The sequence below is a fragment of the Monodelphis domestica genome, chromosome 4, assembly GCF_027887165.1.
Source record: "Monodelphis domestica isolate mMonDom1 chromosome 4, mMonDom1.pri, whole genome shotgun sequence".
NCBI classification, from domain to species: Eukaryota; Metazoa; Chordata; class Mammalia; order Didelphimorphia; family Didelphidae; genus Monodelphis; species Monodelphis domestica.
The window spans coordinates 405,066,136-405,090,932 of record NC_077230.1 but is presented as its reverse complement, the minus strand read 5'-3'; the positions used below and the strand labels follow the sequence as shown (position 1 = coordinate 405,090,932).

Genomic DNA, 24,797 nt, shown 5'->3' with positions numbered 1-24,797 from the left:
TTTTCCTGCACCCCCTCCAATATTTGCCATTTTCCTGTTTTGTCACATTGCCAATCTGTTAGGTGTGAGATGGAGCCTCAGAGTTGTTTTCATTTGCGGTTCTCTAATCAATAGTGATTTGGAGCATTTTTTCATGACTAAAGATAGTTTTAATTTCTTCTTTCAAGAACTGTCTCTTCCTAACCTTTGACCAATTATCCAGTGGGGAAAGATTTGTAATTTTTCTAAGCCTGACTCAGTTCTCTATGTATCAGAGAAACAAGACCTTTGTCAGAGACTTGCTATAAAAATTTCTCCAGTTTTTTGTTTCTTTTCTCATCTTGGTTGCATTGTTTTTGTTTGTGCCCTGTCTCCCATTCCTCCTTTTTTATAGATGAGGTAATTGGGGTCCTTTCCTCTGCTCCCTGGGAATGACTCCTGTCCCCATGGCAGAACTGACCTTCCAGAAAAATAGGTTACTCCCAGGATTAACCTACTCCATCTGTATGATTCAGAGCAGAGGCTGAAGCTCAGCCCTGGCAGATTAACCCCTTCTAATAAGGCTGGGTAAGAACTCTGAAGGAGAAGGAAGAGCTTTTATGTCAGTGCTCCATCCTATGGTTTGAGAATAGAATTCACAAAATGTTTGCAACTGAATTTGAATTCAGATCTCCCTGCCAATTCAACTCTATTCACTATAAGACCAACTCCTCTTTCTGCTAGTAGAATTACTGAGAGATGATGGCCACAGTGATAGAATGGTTCAGTATTTTCCTCCCTCTATCTGTGGTGTCTATCTAAGTCCAGGGTGAGCCTTGAGATTCCTTTCCTACCCAACTAGCCCCAGGCAAACAAGATGGGCAAACATTCTTACCCCTAGTAGGGATACTGATCATAGGTGCCACAAAAGAGTACCTGCTTCTAGATCTGGGGAAATGGCATGGGGAAGAGCTAACCTGGCTGCACTCAGAGATGCCAGCCTTCCTTGCCCCACATTGGAATTATCTGATGGGAAAAGGGCATCGATGCCCCAACCCCACTTAGCCCAGACTCAGATTATGGCCCAACATCTTTTATTGTGCCAAGTGCCCAGGAGAGAGGCATCTAGCTAGAAGAAGCCAGGGTTAGGTTGAGGCTGGGCATAGTGCCCTAGGTCTGGCATGCTCTCTGGGAGTGTGGAAATATGCCAAGAGAACTGAGGGCCCTCCGCCAACTTTGGCCATAAGCCATGTCTCTTTTATGCCTTCAGATGAGAAAAAAAAATGGGAGCATTTTAGGGAGAGGCTCTCAGACCCACAGATGACTGTTCTCTGGCTCTTCAGCTGACAGGGGAAGTGGGTCCCTTCCTCTCATGGTGATGAGGTGAATAATTCAGACTGCTATGATCCTGGAAGGTAACAGAGCGGTGGGCTGGTTGCCAGCTCTTTGTGAAATATTAAACAGGTTTTTATTGAGTGCTGGATACACAAGCAGGTGTGTGCACCAGGCAGGGGGTAGCACCCTCGGGTGCCTCCTAGGGATCTAGGCATGTGGCTGTCAATGAGAGTTTGGAGGGGTGTTGGGAAACCTGGATACTTGACATACAGATGGTAGCACACTTAAGCATGGGGGAATATCACCAGATGTGGAGTTAGTGCCTCCTGTGTGAAAGGTGCTGGGAAATGGGAATAAAGTCAGGGTGTGTGTCCCCTTAGCCTCTAAGAGCTTCTAGCAGGGCAAGTAAGCAAGTGCCCAAGAGAGGATGCTGCCCATGGCAGGTGCCAGGATTAGAGACAGGAAGTTTTTCAGGTGTGCAGAGGGGAGAAAGGGCCAGAAGGGTGAGTGGTTAGGGAATGCCTCCTAAAGGGGCAAAAAGAGCAGGGATTTGGGGGAGGTGGGTTAATGTCTATGTCTGAGATTGGCACCTACAGGCATAGGTGCTCAATAAATGCTGAAGCTTGTGCCCACAGATGACCACCCACAGGTCATGGTGGGCAGAATACGACAGGACTGGGAGCTACAAGACACACAGACCTGCTCCCTTACCTCCTCTCAGGGAGAAGGTATGGGCACTGGCATTTGGATCTAGGCTACACCCCCATCTAGTGCCTGATATCTTTAACTGCACCCCAAATCCTCTGATCCTAAAGCAAACCCCAGAAAAGAGAAGGGCTCCCTTCACTATCAGAATTCCTCTGCCCAGTATTCCTAAAGCAGGAGGCAGGGCAGAACCTCAAGGACATAATGCCTCCCCCAGCCCAGGTCCTGGCTTCCCCCTGAAAGGAGGGCATAGATGACCTCAAAGGGAATATCTGCTTTATCAGTCCTCAGACCATTTCTGTGACCTAGGGCGAAGTTCCCCAAACCCCCTGAAGACTCTGAACTCAAAGGAAGGCTTCAATTCCTCTGGTAAGGCTTCTGGCAGAGAGAGAGTGGGAACCAGGTATTAGCTAGTTCAAGATTCTGCAAGAATTTCGTCTAGAATGTATATATATTAAATTTAATCTAGACTCTATATAGTTAATATAGAATATATAAATTTTAATCTAGAACATATATAATATATATAGAATTTCATCTAGAACATATAGTATCTTCTCAATTTAGTCTAGAACATATATAATATATCATCTAGAATATCTAGTATCTAGTCTAAAGCATATGTAATATATATTAAATTTCATCTAGAATACATATAGTGTCTTCTAAATTTGGACTAGAATATATAATATATGTTAAATTTCATCTAGAATTTATAGTATCTCTTCTAAATTTAGTCTAGGATATATAATATATACTAAAATTTATCCAGAATATATACTATATTCTAAATTTGGTCTAGAATATATATAATCTATCCTAAATTTATTCTAGAATATATGTATACTAAATTTAGCCTAGTATATCTATCTATCTATGTCTATACTAAATGATTCTAAAAATTAGTCTAGTGGGAGAGGAGAAAATGATTCTAGAACTCAAGATACAGAGTTTTGTGAATAGAGATACTCCCCCTCGGCAATCTGGTCTTCTTGGGTTAATGGCAGAGCCTCCAGAATACTGCCAAGACCATAGTGGGGAAAGAATATAATAGGGTAAGCGAAGGAAAAAGTTTGTCTGGGATGTATCTTCCTGGGGAAAGGGAATAACTTTCTATATTAGCCAGTTTTTTTTTATTTTTAAATTTGATTTTTATTTAATTTTTCTCAATGATATATAAACAAAAATTTTTAACATTAAAAAAATTTGAGTTCCATATTCTCTCCCTCCCTTCCCCTGTCCTTGAGAAGGCAAGTAATTTAATCTAGATTAGACATGGGCAGCCATGTGAAACATTTCCATACTAATTCTTCTTGATAGCTAGCAAGACACCAAGCTCAGCTGTCTTCTACTTATTGAAGGACTACAAATGTTGATCAGTGCCCTCTATATTTTAGCACCCAGGGGCAAAGCATCATTGATCCCAACCTAATTAGGGCTCTGCTCACTCTTGGGTCAGGGAAGGGGTTCAAAGTCTGGGTAGCATCAGAGTCTTAATCTGCTTAATTTCTAAGGCAGTGAAATTGCCGGAGCCCAGAATAGCCCAGAAAATAGGATTAAGTAGGACATTGCTAAACCTTGAGTGGAGTAAAAGGGGGAAAGGTAGGGAAGGGTTTGAACTGAGAAGCAAAACAATGCTGACCTCCTCCTTGCGCCCTTCTGGTCACATATACCTTCTTCCATGATCTAGATATTGCTTTATACTCCTAGAGAATGAATGTAGGAGACAGTTTCCTGGTTCCTCGATTTCATATCCTCCACTGAGAGGACAGAACCTTGATCCTTTTGGTACTTGGTTCCTTCTCAAGACAGGAGCCTAAGAACAAGAGGTCTTGAGGATCTGAGCAGCAGAAACACCAGGGACAAAAAAATCTAGAACGTGGAAGGGACTCTGGCTCCCAACTGTCAACAGAAGTATATGTAACCCAGTGTAGTTGACAAAGAACATTTGTTATTCCCTGGACTAGTACCTTCTAAGGGGAGTTTCACCTTGGTTGTGAGGCCAAGTGGGAAAATGGGCCATGGGGCTAGAGTTCCATTCCATTCCATTCCTCCCAATTCCAATTCCTGCCCTCAGTAAATGTGCATTCTACCAGAGAGCAGGTAGAATCTGACATCACAAATAATACTGCACTTTAAGGCTTGCAAAGCACTTTACATATGTTATATCATTTGAGCCTAAGTCCATAAAGTAATTGTGTTTTCAGTCATGTACGACTCTTCATAATCCTATCTGGGGTTTTCTTGGTAAAGATGCCACAATGGTTTGTCATTTCCTTCTCCAGCTCATTTTGCAGATGAGAACACTGAGGCAAGGAGGGCAAAGTGACTTGCCCAGAGTCACCCAAATAGTACAAGAATAGATTTAAACCCAGGTCTTCCTGAACTCCAGGTGTAGTGCTCTATCCACTGCACCATCCAGATATAAGATAAATACATGATTGTTATTATCCCCATTTTATATTTGAGAAAAAAAGCATTAGAAGAGCTAAGTGAATTGTCCATAATCACAAAGCTAGTGTCAGAGGCAGAATTCAAAACTCTCTCTGTCTCTCTCTCTCTCTCTCTCTCTCTCTCTCTCTCTCTCTCTCTCTCTCTCTGTCTGTCTCTCTCTCTCTCTCTCTCTCTCTCTCTCTCTGTTTCCCTCTGTCTCTTTCTCTTCCTCCCTCCCTCTCTCTCTCCCTCCCTCCCTTCATCCCTCCCTTCATCCCTCTCTCCCTCCCCCCTCTCATTTATTGATGCTTTTCTACATCCTGAACATTTCCCAATAGCCTCCAGTCCAGCCTCAAGAACTCTTGTGACTGACTCAAAGAAAGACCATTAAGTAAAACCAATTAACACAGCGACTGGCTGAGACGTGTGCAGCCTTCTCGACCTATATAGCCCTCCTCCCCTTCTCCATCAAGAAGAGGTCTTTGATTTTGTAATTTTCTGTACTTTGGACCCAAGGTTCACCATTGCCTTTCATCTGAATTCAACCACTTAAAATTGTTTTTTAATTTGTTATTTATTTTTTTAACTCTCACCTTCCATCTTAGATTTAATACTGTGTCTTGGTTCCAAGGCAAAAGAGCATAAGAGCTAGGCAATGGGGGTTAAGTGACTTGCCCAGGGTCACACAGCTAGGAAGGGTCTGAGGCCACATTTGAACCAAGGACTTCTCATCTCCAGGCCTGACTCTCTATCCACTGATCCACCCAGCTGCCCCCTCAACTGTCTTTTAACACTGTGTATTTCTAAGTGATAGGGAGCATGAGAATGCATTTTAAGTACCTACTATGTGCCAAGCACTTTGCCAGGGATATAAAGAAGAAGGGGATCAATCCTTGACCCCAGGGAGCTCACACTCGAATTGGATAGACAACATAAAATGACTGGCACTTGGGAGATAGAAATGGCACCTAGACCTATGGAGTAGACAGAACCTAAGAGGGGGAGTCACGCTAGACTAAGTCTTGGAAGGAGCCAGCAAAGCCAGGAGGTGAAGGTGAGGGCCCAGTGAATTTTGCATCTGTTGTCCTGCTCTGATCTCTTCAGTATTGCCCCAGACCTTGTGAGGGAGCCCACAAACCACAGACTCAAGTGTCTGGTCTCGAATTTCATCATCAAAGTTCTTGCCCCTAAGGAGGGCACCAAGGAAGGATGCACCCACAGGGCTCTGACCACTGGGAGGCCCAGCCTATGATCAGGCTCTGCAGCAGGTGATGCCACCACTGGGGAGTCGGTGGAGGCTGGGAGGAGAAGGGGTGCCAGGTAGAGAGGTGGGAGGATGCCGAACCCTCTGAGGACAGTTGTGTGTGCTCTCTGTTCCCAGGGGGATAAGTGCCCAAACCAAGAATGGTGCCACGCCCCTATACCTGGCCTGCCAGGAGGGCCACCTGGAGGTGACACAGTACCTGGTACAAGAATGTGAGGCTGACCCCCATACACGTGCCAGTGACGGGATGACCCCTCTTCACGCTGCTGCCCAGATGGGCCACAGCCCCATCATTGTGTGGCTGGTAAGTGCCAGGGGCTGAGGGGCTGAGGGAAAGACAGGGAGGAAAGGGAGGGGCTGCCTCCATCTCTGTCCCTTTGCCCTCTATACCAGGTGAGCTGCACCGATGTCAGCCTTTCAGAGCAAGATGATGACGGGGCCACAGCCATGCACTTTGCTGCCAGCCGGGGCCACGCCAAGGTGCTCAGCTGGCTGCTGCTGCATGGCGGGGAGATAACCACTGACTTGTGGGGTGGGACCCCCCTGCACGATGCTGCTGAGAACGGGGAGCTGGAGGTCAGGCTGGGCCAGAGAGAACCAGCGATGGGGGGCTCAGGCTGGGATGGGGTGATGGTGGGAGCATGATCCAACCTCTCCCTCTTCTTCCTTCCCATCCAAATCCAGGCTCTCCTCTCCCTCCTCCCTTGGGGGTCAGTCCCTGACAGAGCCAGGATCAGCTCCCCAGCCCACCCCCATGCCTCCCCACCAGGAGCATCACCCAGGAGGCCAGGTCCAATTCTCTAGCCTCTAGGTCCACCGAGTCCCCACTGCATCCCGGGGACTTCAGCCAATGGTACCATTCTGAAAGTACAAGAATGGATGTTGAAGGGGGGGGACCAACCAACCTTGTTGTCCTTCCCCAACCCCCCCCCCCAGTTCAGACTGAGGACACCACCACACACCTTCCTTGGCTCTGTTGTGTCAGGAAGTGGCATGAGCTCCCCTGGCGCCACGGTGCCCCCCTCACTGCCCCGATCGTTCTTCCCCTCAGTGCTGCCAGATCCTGGTAGTGAACGGAGCAGAGCTGGACATCCGGGACCGGGAGGGCTACACAGCCGCAGATCTCTCGGACTACAATGGCCACAGTCATTGCACCCGCTACCTGCGCACAGTGGAGAACATGGTAAGACCAAGCCCTGCCCCCAGGAGAGTGCCAGCACAGGCAAGGGGCAGACTTCTAAGCACCCATCTTTCCTCAGAGGCAGAGGGGAGAAAGCCAGGTGATAAGGTCCTTGGATTAGGAACTGGAAGGATCTTTAGATCATTTAGTTAGTCCTGGGGTCCTTGGAGAAATTTCAGAGGGTCCATGAACTGGGGGGGATGGGCGTATTTACTATTCGTAACCCTAAATATTTTATTTGGTGCTTTTAATATTACTCTGAGAAGAGGTCCATAGATAAACTGTCCCAGATTGCTAGAAAGGCCGTTGAGAATCCTTGATCTAGTGCCGTCCCTTCATTTTACCAAGGAGGAGGCTCATGCACTTAGTAAACACTTCCTAATGTCAGCAAATAGTAAGCAAGCTGAGATTTGAACCCAGGTCCTCGCCTCACAATTCAGGGCTCTTTCCCCCGTAGCAGTGGGTGCTTCTCTATCCTCTCCCCACCAACCCCCTGTGTTCAATGAGGCCAATTGGGAAAGAGGTCCTGTCCAGCCCCAGCATCCCCATCAATCTTCACCTGGGTTGTGGAAACCAGCAGTGGGAAGCTCCTGAGCCCCAGTTCTTCCCTCCCATCCTCACTACCTCAGCCTGCTCCAGGCATCTCTCTGCTTGGCCCCAGCTGTAGCAGTGACAGAGAGAAAGTCACTGAGGACTGCTGCCCCAGAAAAAGAAAATACTCATTGAGTCCCTCATTATGGAGTCCAATAAGCAAACAGCAGCTGGGCTGTTACCTGGAACCCATCACTGGGCGGGGCAGGTGGCAGGCTCTCCCTGAGGACCTGTGACACTTACCAGGCTGCAAGGGTGGGGGCATGGGGCTGCAGAGGTACCCAGGCAGAGAAGACATATTTCTCCTCTCTGAGCTAGCTAAGGGCTACCCGGCGGGCCAGGGAGCAGCAACCCGGAGAACAACATGGGTAATGTAAGCGGTGTCCCCCCCGGCTTGCAGCAAGTCCTAGAACCCAAGGAGGGAACCTAGGCACAGAGGGTGCAGAGCTAGAACAAGGGGTCTGGGTTCTCCCAGGGGCATCAGGATGGGTGGTCTCCAGAGGGGAGCTCCAAGAGCAGGGGACATAGCAGAAATGCCTACAGCATCCTCCTTGACAGTTGGCTCTAAGCTCTTCTTGACTTCCTGGGGTTTCTCCCCCAAAATCAAAAGTGAGCCAGGGCCAGCAGAGGTGAAGTGATATTTGTGGGCAGAGTATACATGGGGTGGTCCTTGAGTCAGCTACTCAGCCTCGAGTTGGCTGGTCCCATCTCTGCTCTATTCAGGAAGAAATGCATTGTGTTCCTGGGTTTCTAACCCCCATCGGAGGATGGCGTCTTCTGAAAAGGGCAGCTGCTAGGTCCACAGCTCAGAGCTGGCAGTGGGACCGACGGAACAATCCTCTCTCCCTTTCCAGAAGGCTCCTTGTCAGATGCATCATTTGATTCATTCTCCTCGGCTGCTTTGAAGAGTAGTGGGGAGAAGGAACAAGGAAGTATATTTTGGCTTGATATGGAGGAAACTTCTAATGATTGGAGCTGTCCAAAAGAGGGAAAAGGATGGAGAAAGGGGAAGAGAGATGACTCAGCTGTTCTAAAAGGGATCCAAGGGGCAGCTGGGTAGTTCAGTAGATTGAGAATTGAGCTTAGTTATGGGAGGTCCTGAGTTCAAATCTAAACTCAGACACTTCCCAGCTGTGTGACCCTGGGCAAGTCACTTGACCCCCATTGCCTAGCCCTTAGCACTCTTCTGCCTTAGAACCAATTCACAGTATTGACTCTAAGACAGGTGAGGGTTTAAAATAAAATAAAATAAAATGGATCCAGACAGGAAGGGGCTGGATTCGATAACCTCTAAGGCCTCTTTATACACATTCTGTAATGCTCTGGGGAGATTTGGTCTGACATTTCCCTCCTTTTTCTGGCTGGACATAGATACCTGGAGGCATGGAGGAGTGAGAGCCCTCATCACCTGTTTTTAAAGAGACATCAAAGAGCTAGGCAAATGGAGATCCCTACCCTGATACCATCACCAGTCTTTCTCCCCAAGTTCCAAGTATTGGCTTGTGAAAGTTACATCATTTGGCTTTTGTCCTTTTGGGGTGACTAGGTGTGACTCCCACCACCACCTTAAGAATCATACTCTTAGAATTCTAGGTTCAGAAGAGATCTTAGAAGTCGTTTAGTCTGATTCCCTCATTTTAAAAATGAAATTATAGCACCCAAGAGAGCAAATGACTAGCCCACAGTCACTAGGCTGACTCCACTGGCTCATACTGCCATGTGAGGAACTGGGGCTGTTAGCCTGAGGAAGAAAAGACTGGGGGGGCAAGAGGAATGGGGGGAAACCATGATAACTATATTCAAGTAAGTGAAGGATTATCATGTGGAAGAGAGAATAGATTGTTTCTATTTGGCCCCTGGGGTGGGGCAGAACCAGGACTTTCTGGGGGAGAAGTTACAAAAAAGGCTATCTAGGCTTGATATCTGGAAAAAAAAACTTTCTAACTATTATAGGGAAAGGGAGGGAAGGGAATAAACATTTATTAAGCGCCTGCTATATGCCAGGCAGGGTGCTAAACACTTTATAAACATCTCCTTTAATCCTCACAACAACCTCATGACCTAGGTCCTATTATTATCCCCCATTTTACAGTCTTGGGGAAACTGAGGAAGATACAAGTGACTTGCCCAGGTGAACATAGCTAGGAAGTATCTGGGGTTAGATTTGAACTCATGTCTTGCAGACTCAAGTCCTAAGGGTGGAACCACTCAAATTAGAGCCCATCATAAGTAAAATGGGCTACTTCAGGAGAGAGTGGGTTTCTGCTCCTTGGAGAGCTTCAAGCAGAGAGTACTTGGCCACCGTTTCAGGTATGGGCGGGCTACTAAGATTCTTTCTAATTTTGGAATTGTGGGATTCTGCCTCCTGGAGAACCCTGTAGCCTAGGGGGCCAAAGTAAGGTTCAGCTCTGTTCTCCAATAGCCTGCTGCTCCCAGATGAGGTCCCGGCTTCAGGATCTTCACCAACAACAGAACTGGGGCATGTCGGGGCACGGTGCTTGTCCCTCTGGGAACATGAAGTATGGCCCTTGGAGAATCTTGGCCTCCTGGCTCTTCCCAGGGCTGATGAGGAAGGACCTTCGGCTCTGTGGCCTGCTCTAATGGGGACTGGAAATACCCTAACTACCAGAGCTGCTCAAAAAATGGAATGGGCTGCCTTGAGAGAGAGGGAGAGAGTTCCCCATTTCTGGAGGGACTTCAGGTCCAGACCAGCCACCCACTTGTTCAGGCCCATTGGAAAGGGAGCTTCTTGATCAGATATGGAATGGTCTCCATGGTATGGCTCTTCCAACTCAGAGATTCCAGGACTCCGGGGCCAAGAGCAGAGCACCAGAACCCTGGAGTCTAGGATGGCTATCAGACCCTATCTTTTCTCCCCAGAGTGTGGAACACCGAGTCCTGTCCCGGGACCCATCTGGGGAGCCGGAGGGCAAGCAGCCAGACTCGGGCATGTCTTCACCCAACACCACCATGTCAGCTCAGCCCCCACACTTCGACCTCTGCTCTCCCACAAGCACTCTCTCCAATTACGACTCCTGTCCTTCCAGCCGATCCAGCACCCGAGGCCACCTGGGGGGCCCAGGGCCTAGTGAGTACCTGGGAGATAGAGAGAGAGAGAGAGGAATGACAGTGTTCTGGGCTACAGAGCTCCTCAGCCCCACAGAGGGGCCATGGCTTAGCAAACAGATTAGCTCTGTGATCCCTAGAGTCTCCCAGCTCTATTCAGGGCTCAGGGTGGATAGAAAGAGGCGAGGGCAACACTAGTGATCAGCCTTACAGGGGTGGGGGGGGGAAAGGGGTGGGGGATGGAAGGGAAGTCCCAAGCCCAGGCCAGGGAGCCTGAGTTTCCCCCTTCCACCCTCCCCACTCCCAGCTTGAGACAGGTGCCATCTGCATTCCTCCCATGTTGCTCAGAGTAAAGTAGCTTCCTGTCCCTCAGTCTCTGCCCCCCACAGCCTCCTCCTGGGGGACATCCTAAAGTCTAAACGTGATCCAGCTCCAGCAGGAAGGAAGCTTGACCTAGGAGCCAGCCAGGCCATGAATATGCCCAGAAAAACTTCTCACACACGTAAATAAACATAGGTCACACCCCCACCAAAATGGTCACCCAGCCTGGGGTGGCTCTGGACAAAGTTTGGTTTCTTTCCTGGCTCCATCCCCATGCCTGAGGCCATGAGCTCTGCCCCCATCCCCTTGTCCCATCTCTGGGCACAGAGCCCTTAGGTGAGAAGTCTTCGTTCCTTCCAGTTAATTGTGTCCTTAGGGAAACTTCATGAGTTGCAGCATTTTTTTTAAGTGTCGTCCTCTTTCCCCCCCTTCCCTCCCTGCCCTCCTCCAGCCAATCATGACTGGGCAAAGCACCACTAGGAATCTGCCAAGGTGGGTGGCATGGCGCCAGAGGTCTGTCCGTGATAAACTAGGTCTTGTTTCTGAGGCAGAACAGGAACACTCGCCAGCACTATTTCCCATCTTCCCAACCTTCTGGAAGTGCCTGGGACTGCTTTATTCTTGGCATTGCTGAAGCTTGGGGCTCCTCTACCTAGCTCTGAGCCCCTGAGGAGCCTCTTCTCCAGCTCATAACCTGGAGAGAAATGGGAGGACCCTGAGACTCACGGGGGGGGGGGGGGGGGCAGCCCCATGGGAAGAGCATTCCCAGGGCCCTCCCTGAGATGCTCAGGTCTAACTACAAGGTCGTGGCACTGAGGCCTCTTTGCCCCAGAGGACAATAGGCCAAGCACAGAGTGTGCCAAGGCGTGAGGGCTAATCTAAGGGTAGGGAAGAGAGTCTGGCTTGGGGCAGGGACTTCACTCTGCTGCAGAGGGCTTATAAGATGACTCCAAGGATTTCTTCTGTGGCTTCAGTTGTCCAGTGGCAAACTAATGTTCCCTAGTAGCAGCTGAAGATGAAAGTAGAGGGAGTGCCTAGACTAAGCTGAAGAGGGAGCACTCAGGAATATGGCACCCCTTCCCCAGGCTCAGGAAGTATAGCTGGATCGAGCCCAAAGCTGACTCTGAAAACATGCCCCAGGAAGGGCCTCAAGGGATCTGCAAGGTACTTCTGGACCGAGTGTAGACAGGCCATGCCCACCCTGATCCCCAAAGCTCTCTGGGATGCAGGTAGGCTCCCAACAGTGCCCTGCTTTCTTCCATCCCTTCCTGGCAGGGCTGCGCAACTCGACTGTCACAGATATGCAGACCTACATGGACATGCTGAATCCTGAGATGGGCCTTCACGGCAGGAAGAAGGGAGGCCCCACCACCCCTCCACCTCCACCCAGCTTCCCTCCACCACCCCCTCCCCCTGGCACTCAGATGCCCCCACCCCCTCCTGCCTATCCAGCTCCCAAGCCCCCCAGTGGGCAGCACACAGCTGATATCTACGTTCAGGCCAAGAGCAAACTTCGGCATGTGGAGAGAGAGGCCCTGAGGAGGGAGGTAATGGAGCTGGGATGGTCCTGGCTTGCCCCCCCCCCCCCGGCACCCCAATACAACAGAGCATCCTGGCAGCCTCAGGGTAGGGCTGGATCAGGAGGATGACCAAGGGAGGAGAAGGGAAAGTCACTTACCTAAACTAAGATCTGGATCTATTCAGGGCCATCCAGCCCTCCAAGAAAGGGGCTTTTAAATGCCCCCTTGTTCTATTCTGAGGCTATGAGAAGGGAGGGGAGGGCTAAGGTGGGTGGGGGGATCTGTGTAGGGGAAAGATCTCACTGGGCAGTCGATTCCCCAGCATCTGGGTGAAGGGGAAACCAAGTTATGGTGGATGGCAAAGGTGGCCCTGGAGGGCAGAGAAGCTCCAGGGAAATTCAGCAGCTATTGGGGAGAGACACCTCTCTCCAGTAAGTATGAGACTGAGAAAGGAAGGAGTTGGTGGTGCTCCCTAGATGGCAGGCAGGAGAGGAACACTGGACTTAGCTCCAGCCCTGGGAAGGGGAGCATGGGTGAGCCCAAAAGGGAGAGAGGCGATCCAGACTTGGATTCTCAGACGGTGAGGGCAGAGGCTGGGGCAGGGACTGGTTCTGCCCTTGGAATAGGGGTAGAGCTGGGCAGAGCTCTGGGCATAGGGATTCCTCCAGCCAGGAAAAGCTGGCGTGGGCTCTGGGGTACATGTGGGGGTGGGGCTACGGGAAGAAAGGGGTGACCTCTGTTCCCAGCAGGAGCTGTATGTCTCTCCGTGGTGCCCGGATGCACTTTGGGTAGGCTCTGGTAGCAAGAAGATTCATTAGAGAGGGAAGGGCGGGGTCACACGTTGGGGCATTCGAGGAGGCCTGAGTGGACAGGGATGCAGAACAGCTTCTCGCCTCCCAGACTCGGACTGAAGGATGGGGAAGGGCAGTGGTTAGGGAACAGTGATCTGGTTGCCCTCTAAGGTCATGACTGCAACTTTGCTGCCTGGGCATCCCCTGCCTGGTGGTCCCTCGGGATTCGGAGAGGGGCGGGGGAAGGGAAACCCTGCCCGTGAGTGTCTGTCTGTCTGCGAGCGGAGCGGAGCGGAGTTTCGTGGGGCCGCAGCCGCTCATCTGGGTGTGGCCTCCCGCCCGCTCCCTGGGGCTGGGGATTTGTGTGTGCATGTGTGTTTGTCCTGCTCTCCAGCTTGGAGTGTGTGTGCGTGCGTGCCTGGCGGCCAGAGAGCCAGGGAGTCCCAACAAAGTGTCCTTTGTGGTGGCCGGCCCAGTTCTCCCAGCCTACGCCTCTTTCTTTGTTTCCCGACGAGAGAGAGGCGGGGAAGCGGTTGGAGCTGGGCAATGGGCCTGAGGACTAAGCGGGGCGGGGCGGGGGCGGGGCAGGCGACAAGCCCCGCCTCCGGAGGAGCAGTTCTGTGGGAAGGGGCCGGGGGCTGGGGGCCTGGGAGAAGGACGAAGGACCGGGAGGGATGGCCCAGAAAGTAAATGCATGGGTGTCGCATTTCCTGCAACGTGAGCCCGTCAGTGGAGCCCCTGCTGGGAGCAGGGGGCTGGGGGCGGAGCAGAAAGCGGCAAACTTAGCACGTGGACCAGTGGCTGGGGCAGGGGGCTCAGTCCTTACCCCTTCTTCCCTCCCCTGCCTTCTCGGGATCCCGAGGCGGGACTGGCCTCCTCCGAGAGTCACGACCGACGGGGCGAGCGCTACTTGGGGCTGTCACCTGAGCCGTGAAACCCGAGGATGGGCCTCGGGCCGGTGTCACTTACAGCGATGGGTTTCCAGATGCGGAGGGGCCGAGGTGGACTGGGACAGGGACGGGATGGGGAGGAGCTCGAGAAAAGAGGGCCCTCTCTGCGCTCAAGTCCAGGGCGAAGTTCCGAAGGGTGCGGAACTATCGAAGCTGGACAGAGTAGCCCAGGGACCTGGTGACTTACCTGAAGTTGGGGATCCCAAGGCATGGGGGCTATAGTGGAGGGTAGATGGAGAGAGTCAGGGCAGTGAGGTCCCCAACCTGGGGGTGAGGTAAACATCTGGCAGGCTGGGGGGGGAGGGGGAAGGGAGGTCTGGGGAGGACGGAGGGGGAGTCACTGCTGTGACGGGGCGGGGCCTAGATCTCTAAGTAGCAACCCCGCTTTGGGGGCTGGGGAAGGGGCGGAGCCCGGTGGCCTGGGATTGGCGGGGTGCTGTCAGGACCCAGAAGCGGATAAGCGAGCGGGCCAGTGGCCGGCGTGTAACTTGAGAGGACAGATCGGGTAGCGCAGGTGTCGGGTCCGCGCCGCCCCCGCTAGCAGGTGCAGAGCGGGGCGTCACCAGGCACAGTCGCAGGTAGGGCAGCCGCTGCCCGGGGCTCTTCGGGGACTAAGGGCTTTGTACCCTGGGAAGGCCTCGGGACTCTGGGCGCGGGCCGCAGACCGAGAACCATCCCGGCCCGACCCTAGGCAGTGAGCCGTCGAGGAAACTGGATTTTAGCAGCTCGGAGCAGGGCTTGGCGCTTGGGCATCCTTCCCCCTGACCCAACCGACCTTCCCTGACGGTCCGCCGAGATACGGGGCTAGCCCAGCAGTCTGGGAGCAGTCCCTCTGGCCCCCTCACTTCAGGACCAAGCCGGCCGTGTGTGTGAGCATCGGGGAGCCCAGTCTTTCCCTAGAACTGCCCACCCGCGGACGCTTCCCCTTCCCCAAGGCCGCGCGGGGGGCGCGGCCATAGACAACCCCCAGCTCGGGCCGGAACCGGGCGGGGTTGGAGCTAGTTGCCCTGAGGCAGAGGGTTAGCCAAAAGACGAGCCTCCGCCGTCAGGGGTTGAGGGGGCCGTCTCCCCGCCTGCCGACGCTCGGCGCTCCTCCCTCCCTCGCAGCTGAGCTCCCGCGACGGCCACGACGGGCTGCGGCGGGTGGACTCGGGCCGGAGGTCCCGCAGCTTTGGCAAACAGCCCAGCACCGGGGACTATTACCGCCAGCTCGGCTACGGCCCCGGGGAGCCCCTGGCAACCAGTCCGGGGATGGCCCATAGCGAGGAGGTGAGAGCCTCGCAGTCCAGTCCAGCCTTTGCCCTGCCCGCCTCACCCGCCCCAGGGGGCTTTATCTCACCCACCCCAGCCCCCCGAGTGCCCGGTCCGGCTCCCGAGACGCCAGCAGCTTGGTCACTCACTCTTTTCCTTATGCCCTCAGGCGGCTCTTCTCTCGGGTAGCCAAGTGCACAACGGAAGCGTTGCAGACCACAGGGGAGCCAGGGACCTGCCGCCTCCGCCACCGCCCCCACCCTTGCCGGAGGCCCTGAGTTCACCGCCCCCAGCGCCACCTCTGCCCTGCGAAGGGTCTGGACCTGTTTGCAGCCAGCGCCGCTCCTCTTCTTCCACGGGCAGTGAGTTCTGGGAGCTGGGGGCTAGGGAGAGGATGACATATCCTAGCCCAGTGGGGTGGGAAGCCTGCCCCGGAGGAGGATTGGGGATTGGGTATGGGGTGGGGACGGGGTAGGGACGGTGCATGTGCTTGCTCTGGGCTCAAACTGGGAGAAGAGAGATTGCAAAGCATGGGGCAATTTTGTGCTGGCATACAATGAATGATGCTCTGCGGGGGGCGACGAGAAACTGTCCCGCAGCGGCTACCCCCCTCCTTCCTTCCCCCTATCTACGGAGCCCATGGGAAGGCGGGAAGGAAAACCTAGTAGTCTTGGTAAGAGGTCCCAAGACAGTGAGCAGGGAGGAGCAGTAGAGGACTGAGCTTTGCAGATGGAAGGGTCTCAGAATTCTCTTTTCTATTCCCATCTCCACCAATACCCAACTGGTATTGAATCACCTGATCCCTCTGAGCCTCAGTTTCTTTATCTACCAAAGGAGGAAGACAACCCCACTCCCTGCCCCAACGAGAAAGTTTCACAAACCTATCAGGACGGTCAAAATACATGCATGCATGCATCCATCCATCCTATCATCCATTCCTTCCATCAGTATTTATACACACATATTGCTAGCCATCAAAGTCGGTATTTCTGGAGGTCTTTTTTTATGCCTGGAACCAGTTTTTTTTTTCCAATACTTCCATCCCCTTTCCTACTTCTACTTCTGTTCTTGCCTCCCTACTTCACCCTAGCTCCTAATCTCAGCCCCCTCCCTAAGTAATTGAGACTACAAAGAGTTCACAGGTCTCTGGGACAGAGCTGAGCTATTTTTCCCAGTGTGGAGTGGTGGTTTGGGGTTAGGAAATCCTGAACTCTGTCCCTCTGAATCCTCTTCCTGTTTCTGAAAGTGGGAACCATTCCTGACTCTCAAACTTGGTGTCTCAAACTCTCTGCAAAGGGCCTGAGAGAATCCTAGACACACCCTAACCAGTAGTTATAGGTGGCTTAACTTTCTGTTCCAATAGCAGGATTTCTAATCATTTCAGAATTCTAGGGTTCACAATGTTCTGGCTTGGGCAGCCTCAGATATTTTACACACACATCAAAAACTGGGCTATGTTAGAGTTCAACAACCCTTACGTTTGAGTAGAGGGTAGAACACTGAATTTGGAATTAGGAAGATCTGAGTTCAAATCCTCAGACACTAGCTGTTGAACTATGGGCCAATCACTTAGACACTGCATGTCAATTCCCTCATCTATAAATGCAGCAGTTAGAGTCAATACCCTCTAAAATCCCTTCCAGCTCCAAATCCATGATCTAATACCACACCAGAGTCAGGCATCAGGTACAGAGACCTTTCCCCTCCTCTGGCTCTTACTGGTACTGTGAGTGGTGAAAAATTGAGATAGACGCTCTTCCTCCTTCAGATTGGAACATTCCAATCCCTGCTTCCAGTCTGAAGGCTAGGAAGAAAGAATGGGAAGCCCACTTAGCTTAGTTACTCAGCCTGGGCATTTAGGGATAATTTTGTCCCTCCTCTTCCCTTTCCCTCCTCTTCCTTCTCTCCTATCCTCTTGGGCAATGACCTGCCTGTTTGTTGTCTTACACACACACACACACACACACACACACACACCCTAACCTGCTTGCTTTCCCTCTCCCCCTCTCCAGCCTCTCTGCCTCCTGCAAATCTCTTCTAACTGCTCTATTGCTTCTCTCTCTCTGCCTCCCAGAAGTGAGAGCTTTGAGGTGCAGGAAGAGTGAGTACCAGGCCTGCTTTCTACTCTCTTTTTGCTTGAGGTGCCTAAACCAGGGGTCCAGGAGGACACAGGAAAAACACAAACAGGAGGGAAGAGACCTTGAGCTTGAAGTGGGGGGTGTAGATGAGGCAAAGGATTGACCAAAGCATGACTGAGTATAGTTCTGACAGATGGTACACCTCCCTGGTAAGCCAGGAAGAAAAGAGTATACATGGAGTCATCAGATTTGTTTCCTATACTCCAACATCCCTATCTGTTTTGCCTATGAAAATAATTCCCACTGTGTCCCTCCCCTCTGTCTTTACTTACCTTCTTCCCCTCCAGTGGCCCCTCCTGGAGGTGCTTAGGTATCCCCTCCTCCAGACCAAAAAAAAGGAAGGGGAATGATTTGCTCCTAACTCTGCTCCAATCCCATCCCCCAGACAACCCCTTGATTATCTTCTTTATACCTCCGCCTAATACAACCCAGGAAATGCAAAGTTGGAGCAGAGTCTTTGCATATTATCACACAGAGCTTGGTACTTTCCTGAGAACACTAGCTTCTCTAGCCCCTGACCCACTCCATACATCCCCATCCCTCTATCCTCTGAGCCTAGGTGGAGCCACTCTTCTGGACTGACTCCCCAGATAATTTGTCTTTTATCAGGAATTGGTTGGGAGCTGAAATGAGTGTGTGTGTGTGTGTGTGTGTGTGTGTGTGTGTGTGTGTGTGTGTGTTTGAAAAGGGGGTGGGGGGACCAGATGCTGGGACTCTTGGGTCTGCTGAATTCCTAGGTTCCCAGGGCCCTAGGTCAGAACAACTTAGTCCAAGGATCACCAGGCTTTGCTGATGAAGCATAGGGGTGGGTCTGGGACACTCAGGGAGACTCCTCCCTGGGACCAGGGAACCAGGGAACAAAGGTCAGATGACTGGCCAGGGAGATCACAGATCAGGGTGAACACCCTGCAGCATCAGGCACGCCTTCCCCTTACGGCTGGGCTTACTGAAGCCTCCCAATGAATTTCCAGGGACATTCACTCAGGGGCTGTCCCACCAGAGGCAGTAAACCTGAGCCCCCCTCAATTCGTAAGTACTGGATGGTGGGTGGAGGAGAAGCCTAGGGTTCGGGGAAGGGAGGAGGAAGCTGCTTGGTAGGAAAACTGATCTGGGTACAGAATTGTGGGCTGTGCCAGTGTTTTTCACCCCAACGGGAACTGGAGGGATCTTCCAGTATTCTTGTCTTTGCTGGAAAGATCACCCAAGGGGAGCCTTGCCTTCCTCTGGTCTGGCACAAGTGACCACTGGGCCCTAAGGTTTCAGCTTATTCCCCCAGGGTAAAGTGTGTCCTGGGCCTTGCTCTCTAAAGCAGGTTAGCCAATAGTGGACAGGGGTTGGGCCTGGGGTTCCTCCTTGTTTCAGCATCTTCTTCCCTGAACCAGGTACCAAGTCCTTCAACATGATGTCCCCAACTGGCGACAACTCTGAACTACTGGCAGAAATCAAAGCAGGAAAGAGCTTGAAGCCAACCCCACAGAGTAAGGGCCTCACCACAGTCTTCTCAGGCAGTGGACAGCTCCCTTCTCTGGTAAGGCGTGGAGCCTCCTCAGTCCAGCGCCTCAGGCCTCGGTCTCTGGGACCCTCCTCTAGGGGTCCTCCCAGTGACCATGCCTTCCCTTTCCAGACAGATGCTCCACCCCTGTCTCCATCAATGCCCCGGGCCAGGAGCCCCACTCCACCAGCCAGCACCATTCCAGGGGCAGGTGGAGGCCCTCATCAACCTGTCCTAAATGGCACTGTGGCCCCACCACTGACTCCAACACAGAACTTGCAGCTGGATGTTGAGACACTGATCCCCACACATGATGAGCAGGGACGTCCCATCCCCGAGTGGAAGAGACAAGTGATGGTTCGGAAACTTCAAATGAAAATGCAAGAAGAAGAAGAGCAGAGACGAAAGGTGGGCATGGGACCGTGGTTGACCTTGCCTCCTCACTAGTACTCCAGCCTATAGACACCCCAGGAGCTCCCCTTCTTGGCCATCTGGCAAATTCAGATCTTGGCCCTACTCAGTGGCTTGGTGCCTCTTCCCTCCCCTCTCGAGAGTCCCTTCCTGCTTTTTGCCACCATCTGTGTGACTCTTTGGAGCCCTCAGCCATCATCACAGGTGGCCCAAATAGGTATCCAAGTGATACATTCAGGGACCTATTCTCCCATAAGTCTATCAGCTACTACTGTTGGTTTGGGTTAGGTACAAAAAGACATTTATGGAACCCTCTATTCTGAGAGGAGTCCTTCCTTCTAGGTGAAGGCTAAGAGAATGTGGAGCCACCAGCCCACAAAATATAGATTGAGAACAAAAAGCAGTGAAGGGCTTTCTAACTTTTTTTTTAATCCCTTCTTTTCCATCTTGGTATTAATACTGTGTATTGGTTCCAAGGCAGAAGAGCAGTAAGAGCCAAGCAATGGGGGTTAAGTGACCTGCCCAGGGTCACACACCTAAGAAGTGTCTAAGGTCACATTTGAACCCAGGAGCTCCAATTTCTAGGCCTGCTGAGCCTAGAACCCATTGAGCCATGTAGCTGTACCAGGTTCCCAACATTTAATATGTCATTCACCCTTTGATGGTCCAGAGAAGTCCATGGACCTCTTTTCAGAATACTGTGGTTTGTTGGTTTCTTAAACCCTTACTTTCAGTCTTAGAATTAATTAATTCAAGGCAAAAAAATCAATAAGGACTAGGAACCTGGGATTAAATGATTTATCCAAGATCACACAGCTAAGAAGGGTCTGAGGTCACATTTGAACCCAAGACCTCCTATCTCCAGGTCTGGTTCTCAATCCACTGAGCCATATAGCTACCCTCAGGTTCCTAACTTTACTTTGACAGTTCAGAGAATAATGGGTCCCCCCCCCCAAACCCTTCACTTCAGTCTTAGAATTAATCCATTAATGGCAGAAAATCGTTAAGGACTGGACAACTAGGATTAAATGACTTACTCAGGGTCACATAGCTAGGAGATGTCTGAAGTCAAATTTGAATCCAAGACCTAGTTCTCTTTCTCTGGGCCACCTAGCTACCCTTCCAAATAATGTTTTTTGCATTTAAATTTAATTTCAAGTGGAAAGAAATGCTAAGTTTGAATCAAAGGTTAGTGAAAATATAGATGTAATATTTTCCCATTCAATGCCCTCCCTAGAATCCATGGACCCTAGGTTAAGAATCCCTTTGAGAAGAAACCGGTCAGACACTCTCAGGCCCCTATGGCCACCAAGTTCAGTACTTTCTCTCCCTTACTTTACTTAGGCTTTACTTTTCACTTAGCTAACAGATTTAAATTAGACATTAAAAAAAAAAGTCAAGAAATCAAAGGGGAAACCCTCCAAGAAATGGTGCTAGAGGGAGTCAGGGGGACATTTGGGTTCAAAGGACCACAGGTGGACTCAGCATGGGATGCATGATCCTTTTGGTAGGGGTGGTTGCCCAGGAGGGGCTGGATTATCTTTGAACTGAAGCCGTCTGGAGCCCAGGAGAAGGGGCTGTGTGGTAGCTTAGTGGAGCCTGGTTGAAACGCCATTTACATGTTCCCTTGGTGGTGTAATGAGCGACCAGGCCTGGAGACCATATCCACAGCAGCATCGCACCAGATCCGGCCTGGCCCAACCCTCCTGTCAACCAGAGTGCCCCGAGTGGGCTGCAGCGAGCCCTCACCCACCCTGCTCCTGGTCCTCCTTGGCTGAAGCCTCTTCTCCATTGGCTGCTGCCCCAGCACCTGCGCAGCCCTGCGGCGCCTACCATTACACCACCCGGGATATGTAAAGGCTGAGGGTGTGCTACACGCGCGCGGGCCGCCGGGAGTGGGGCCAGAGGGAGACCTGCGTTCCCCTCCCCTTTCTTCTCTTCCCCGTCTTAGCTGACCGCCGGCTACTGCTGCTACCAACCAGAGGGCTGGAGGTTCTCCCGCACCCACAATGCCATGCTGGGGCCCTTCGGGGAGCTCATGACGGAAGAAGACATCAATCGGATAGAGCAGCAGATCGAAAATCTCCAGGTAGTCCACAAGGCCCAGAAGCTGGAAGCGCAGCTGGAACAGCTGGAACTAGAGCTGCAGCAGCTGCTGCCGGTGTCCGCGGCGCTATCCAGCCACCGTTTCACAGTGAACCCCCGGCGCATGCAGGGCCGGGCTGACGACCTGCCCGCCTGGTGCAGCAAGATCTCCACGCTGCTCAAGAGCATGGCCATACTGCTGGCCACTCTGGGGGGCCGGCCCTCCCACCTGACCGACCTAGTCACTGCCGAGACGGGTCAAGCCTTGGCCCCCGAGGCAGACTGGAGGCTGGGCTCCGGGGGGCTCGGCCGCTCCTATTCCTTCAGCTGCAGCCGGGAGGAGGTGGCCCGGGAGATCTTGGAGTGCGGGGTCTCGGTCAAGACCCTCAAAGCCAACTACGAGCTGCACATGCAGGGCCCGGAGGCCGAGTACTGGTACCCCCGCAAGTTCTCGCTGCCCGTCAGCGTCACGGTCTCCGACGTCTTTAGCCGGGAACCCATCCTAGAGGAAGACTACGTGTCCGGAAGCATGGCAGAGCCCTGCCTGGGCGGGCCCTTGACGGATGGTCCTTCAGCAAGCCCGAGGTCTGAGCGCCTACTGACGGCTCCTCAGGAGCCATCCGAGCTGTCGTCCTCTGAAGACCCCTTAGCTAGCCTGTACCCCCCGGAGGAGCCGGGCGACGAGGTGACGCTTTTTGAGCCAGAACAGCTGGCCCAGGGCCCACCTCTCTCCACTGAGCTTCGAGGCGTCCAGGACTACATCGACATGCGGAAGGAGCGCATAGTGTACCTCTTCCTGGAGCACTGGCGCAAGTGGACTTTCAGCGGCCCGGGGCGTCATACGCAGGCCCGCCTTCGCAGGTTACTGCCCCGGGTGGTGGCGGGAGAGCTCGAGCCCAAGCAGGCTCCAGAGGAACCAGCCCATCACAGCCTTGGCAACGACCACCGGCTGCTGTATTTCATGAAACAGAGGCACGTGGTAGGCAAGTTGCTGGCCCACTGGCGGAGTCTAATGCGCCAGGTGCCATCCCGGCATCTGCGCCGCCTCAGTCAGGGCCAAGGGCTCTACTGGCCTGAGCACTTCCTGCCTCACGTGGGCGGGGTGCCTGCCAGCTATGACAGCCTCAGCCTGGACCTCTTCATGCTGGGCTATTTCCAGCTACTGGAGATGCGCATGAGCCCGGAGGAGCGCAAGTTTCGTCACCTGCTCTGCTACGAGATGTTTGACCGCCTGGGCAGCCATCCATGGGAGCTCATCCGCCTTTTCCACCGAGTTGTGCTGGAGGAGGTGGAGGCTGGCCGTCGGGCCTGGCAGGATGGCTTTGAGGACCTGAAGAGGGCGTTCTTTGGAGATAGCCCAGAGCCCCCAGCCGAGGAGCCTCTGGCCCAGCTCCAAGCGCCAGCCCCTGTACCCCAGCCTCCACCGCCCCCACTGCCACCACCATTGCCCCAGGCGGGGCACCCACTTAGTCCTGTCCCACCAGCCCCTCCCCAGGCTGCAACAGAGCCCTTCAATCGGGCCGACTCTCTGCAGCTGGTAGCCGAGATGGGAGAGTTCAGCAACGAAGATATCTGCCGCTACATCGACAGAAGCTTCTCCTTCTGGAAGGAAAAGGAAGCAGAGCTGTTCGACATTTGAGCAGGGGAGAGGCAGAAGTCAAGGCAGCAATCCACTGGGAATGGCATCTATCTAGGAGCCCTTATAGAAATGGAGACTGGATGTGTGAGGACGGGCTATGTCATTTTCCCAGGAATGAGAAGCCCAGCTGAGCTGAAGCTGAAGCCAGGCAGGACCATGATTAGCCAGGGCGTTTCTGATGAGGGACAGGATGCTGCGATGGTGCCTTTAGGAGGCAGGGACATGGCTGGGATAGAGCCTCCAGCTCTCCAGTTGGCTCCCCAAGGGATGATTCTCTACAAAGCAAGGAGGATGCTCTGGGGACCTGGTTTCATTGTCTGCTCTGCAAACAGGCTCACGTCTATCATTTTGTTCAAAGGTCTGGAGCCTTGGAACCTCTGAGGAGGTAGACCTGTCTAGCTGGGACCCCATTATGGCTTCAAACCTAAGGCCTGCTTTCTCTCTGAGATTGAGAACTGGGGAAGTTCCAAGCCCTGATCTAATCAAAGAGTCTGGGGCTGTGGGAACTGAGTTGTGTGCCGTGTGATGTGTGCAGATTACCTCTTCCCTGTTACAGAGAATAATAAAGATTTTTGCCCTGAAGAGGTGCCTGCCATGGGTGGGCCCAAGATTGTCTTTGCCTTTTAGCTCATCCATTTTACACCACCCAACAGAGCTCAGGAAGAGGCAAGGGTACCATTTGTCCTTCAGTGAAGCAATTGACAAGCAGGTACCTGGTAGCTCTCCTGCTGCCTTGGAGTATCCTCACATTTTTTCCCCCTCAAGGCAGTGCCAGGCTCAAGGATTGGTCATGTAAATATCTCTGCATCTATCTGAGTGAGATCTGAAACAGCTCCTCTGGCAAGCCAAGGTTTAAAGCTGGATCTATGTGGCCTCCTCTTCTTTCCCCCTGCCTTCCTCCCAGATATTGGACCTGGCAGGTTGTGGTCCCCCTTTTCACCTTTAACTCTGTGATTTCACTTCTTGCCACTGTTCTGGCCCTGCCTTGATGGGCAGCTATGTAAGCATATGATGTAGGAAATGAGGTGAGTGCAGCCTCAAATTATCTTTAGGAAATACTGGAAGCTTTTCCAGTAAGATCAGGGATAAAACAAGGCCACCTGCTGTGGCCACTAAAATTTTACACAGTACTAGAAATTCTGAGAGTTGGTGGATGGATTTGGTAGATTTGGAGCCAGGAAGACCAAGATTCAAGTCCCCTTTCTGACACTAGCTTTATGACCTTGGACATGTCACCTAACCACTCTGAGACTCAGATCATTATAAGCCTTCTCTTCTAGAGGGTAGCTAAGTGGCTCAGGCCTAGAGACAGGAGGTCCTGAGTTCAAATGTGACCTCAGACACTTTCTAGCTATGTGACCCTGAGCAAGTCACTTCACTCCCACTGCCTAAACATCCTTCTTCCTTGAAATCAATACACAGTTTTGATTCTAAGATGGAATGTAGGGGTTTAAAAAGTCCTCTCTACTAAGTTTTAGACATTATAATCAGCCTTGGTGGAGGGAGTTTCCAGACCTCCAAAATCACAGATCCTTGTGGTCTTGACCAGAACTAGAGGCATATCAACAAAAAAGGAAAAGAAAAAGCCCTGAAGGTCTCTATAAGAAGGGTCTGACTTTCCTATGCTACTTTTCCTTCCACTTCACCCATCCAAAGATCTTCCATCA

At 52.2% G+C, this 24,797-nt stretch overlaps 1 protein-coding gene across 1 annotated transcript; it reads left to right on the top strand.

The window, feature by feature from the left end:
• Positions 1 to 7,721: 7,721 nt before the first annotated feature.
• On the top strand, positions 7,722 to 23,712 carry ESPN (espin). The gene is made up of 8 exons (XM_056795921.1): positions 7,722 to 7,834; positions 10,347 to 10,554; positions 12,129 to 12,400; positions 15,222 to 15,383; positions 15,535 to 15,727; positions 18,886 to 19,031; positions 19,128 to 19,403; positions 21,358 to 23,712. The coding sequence occupies exons 1-8, from the start codon at positions 7,730 to 7,732 to the stop codon at positions 23,128 to 23,130; spliced, it is 3,135 nt and encodes a 1,044-aa protein (XP_056651899.1). The 5' UTR covers positions 7,722 to 7,729; the 3' UTR covers positions 23,131 to 23,712.
• The last annotated feature ends 1,085 nt before the right edge of the window (positions 23,713 to 24,797 follow it).

Excerpts from the sequence above, each read along its gene's own strand:
- ESPN (XM_056795921.1), top strand. The coding sequence starts at position 7,730 with ATGGGGCTGCAGAGGTACCCAGGCAGAGAAGACATATTTCTCCTCTCT. Across the intron at positions 15,728-18,885 it reads CTCCTCTTCTTCCACGGGCA|GTACCAAGTCCTTCAACATG; the intron begins GTGAGTTCTGGG and ends TCCCTGAACCAG. Across the intron at positions 19,404-21,357 it reads AAGAAGAGCAGAGACGAAAG|CTGACCGCCGGCTACTGCTG; the intron begins GTGGGCATGGGA and ends TCCCCGTCTTAG.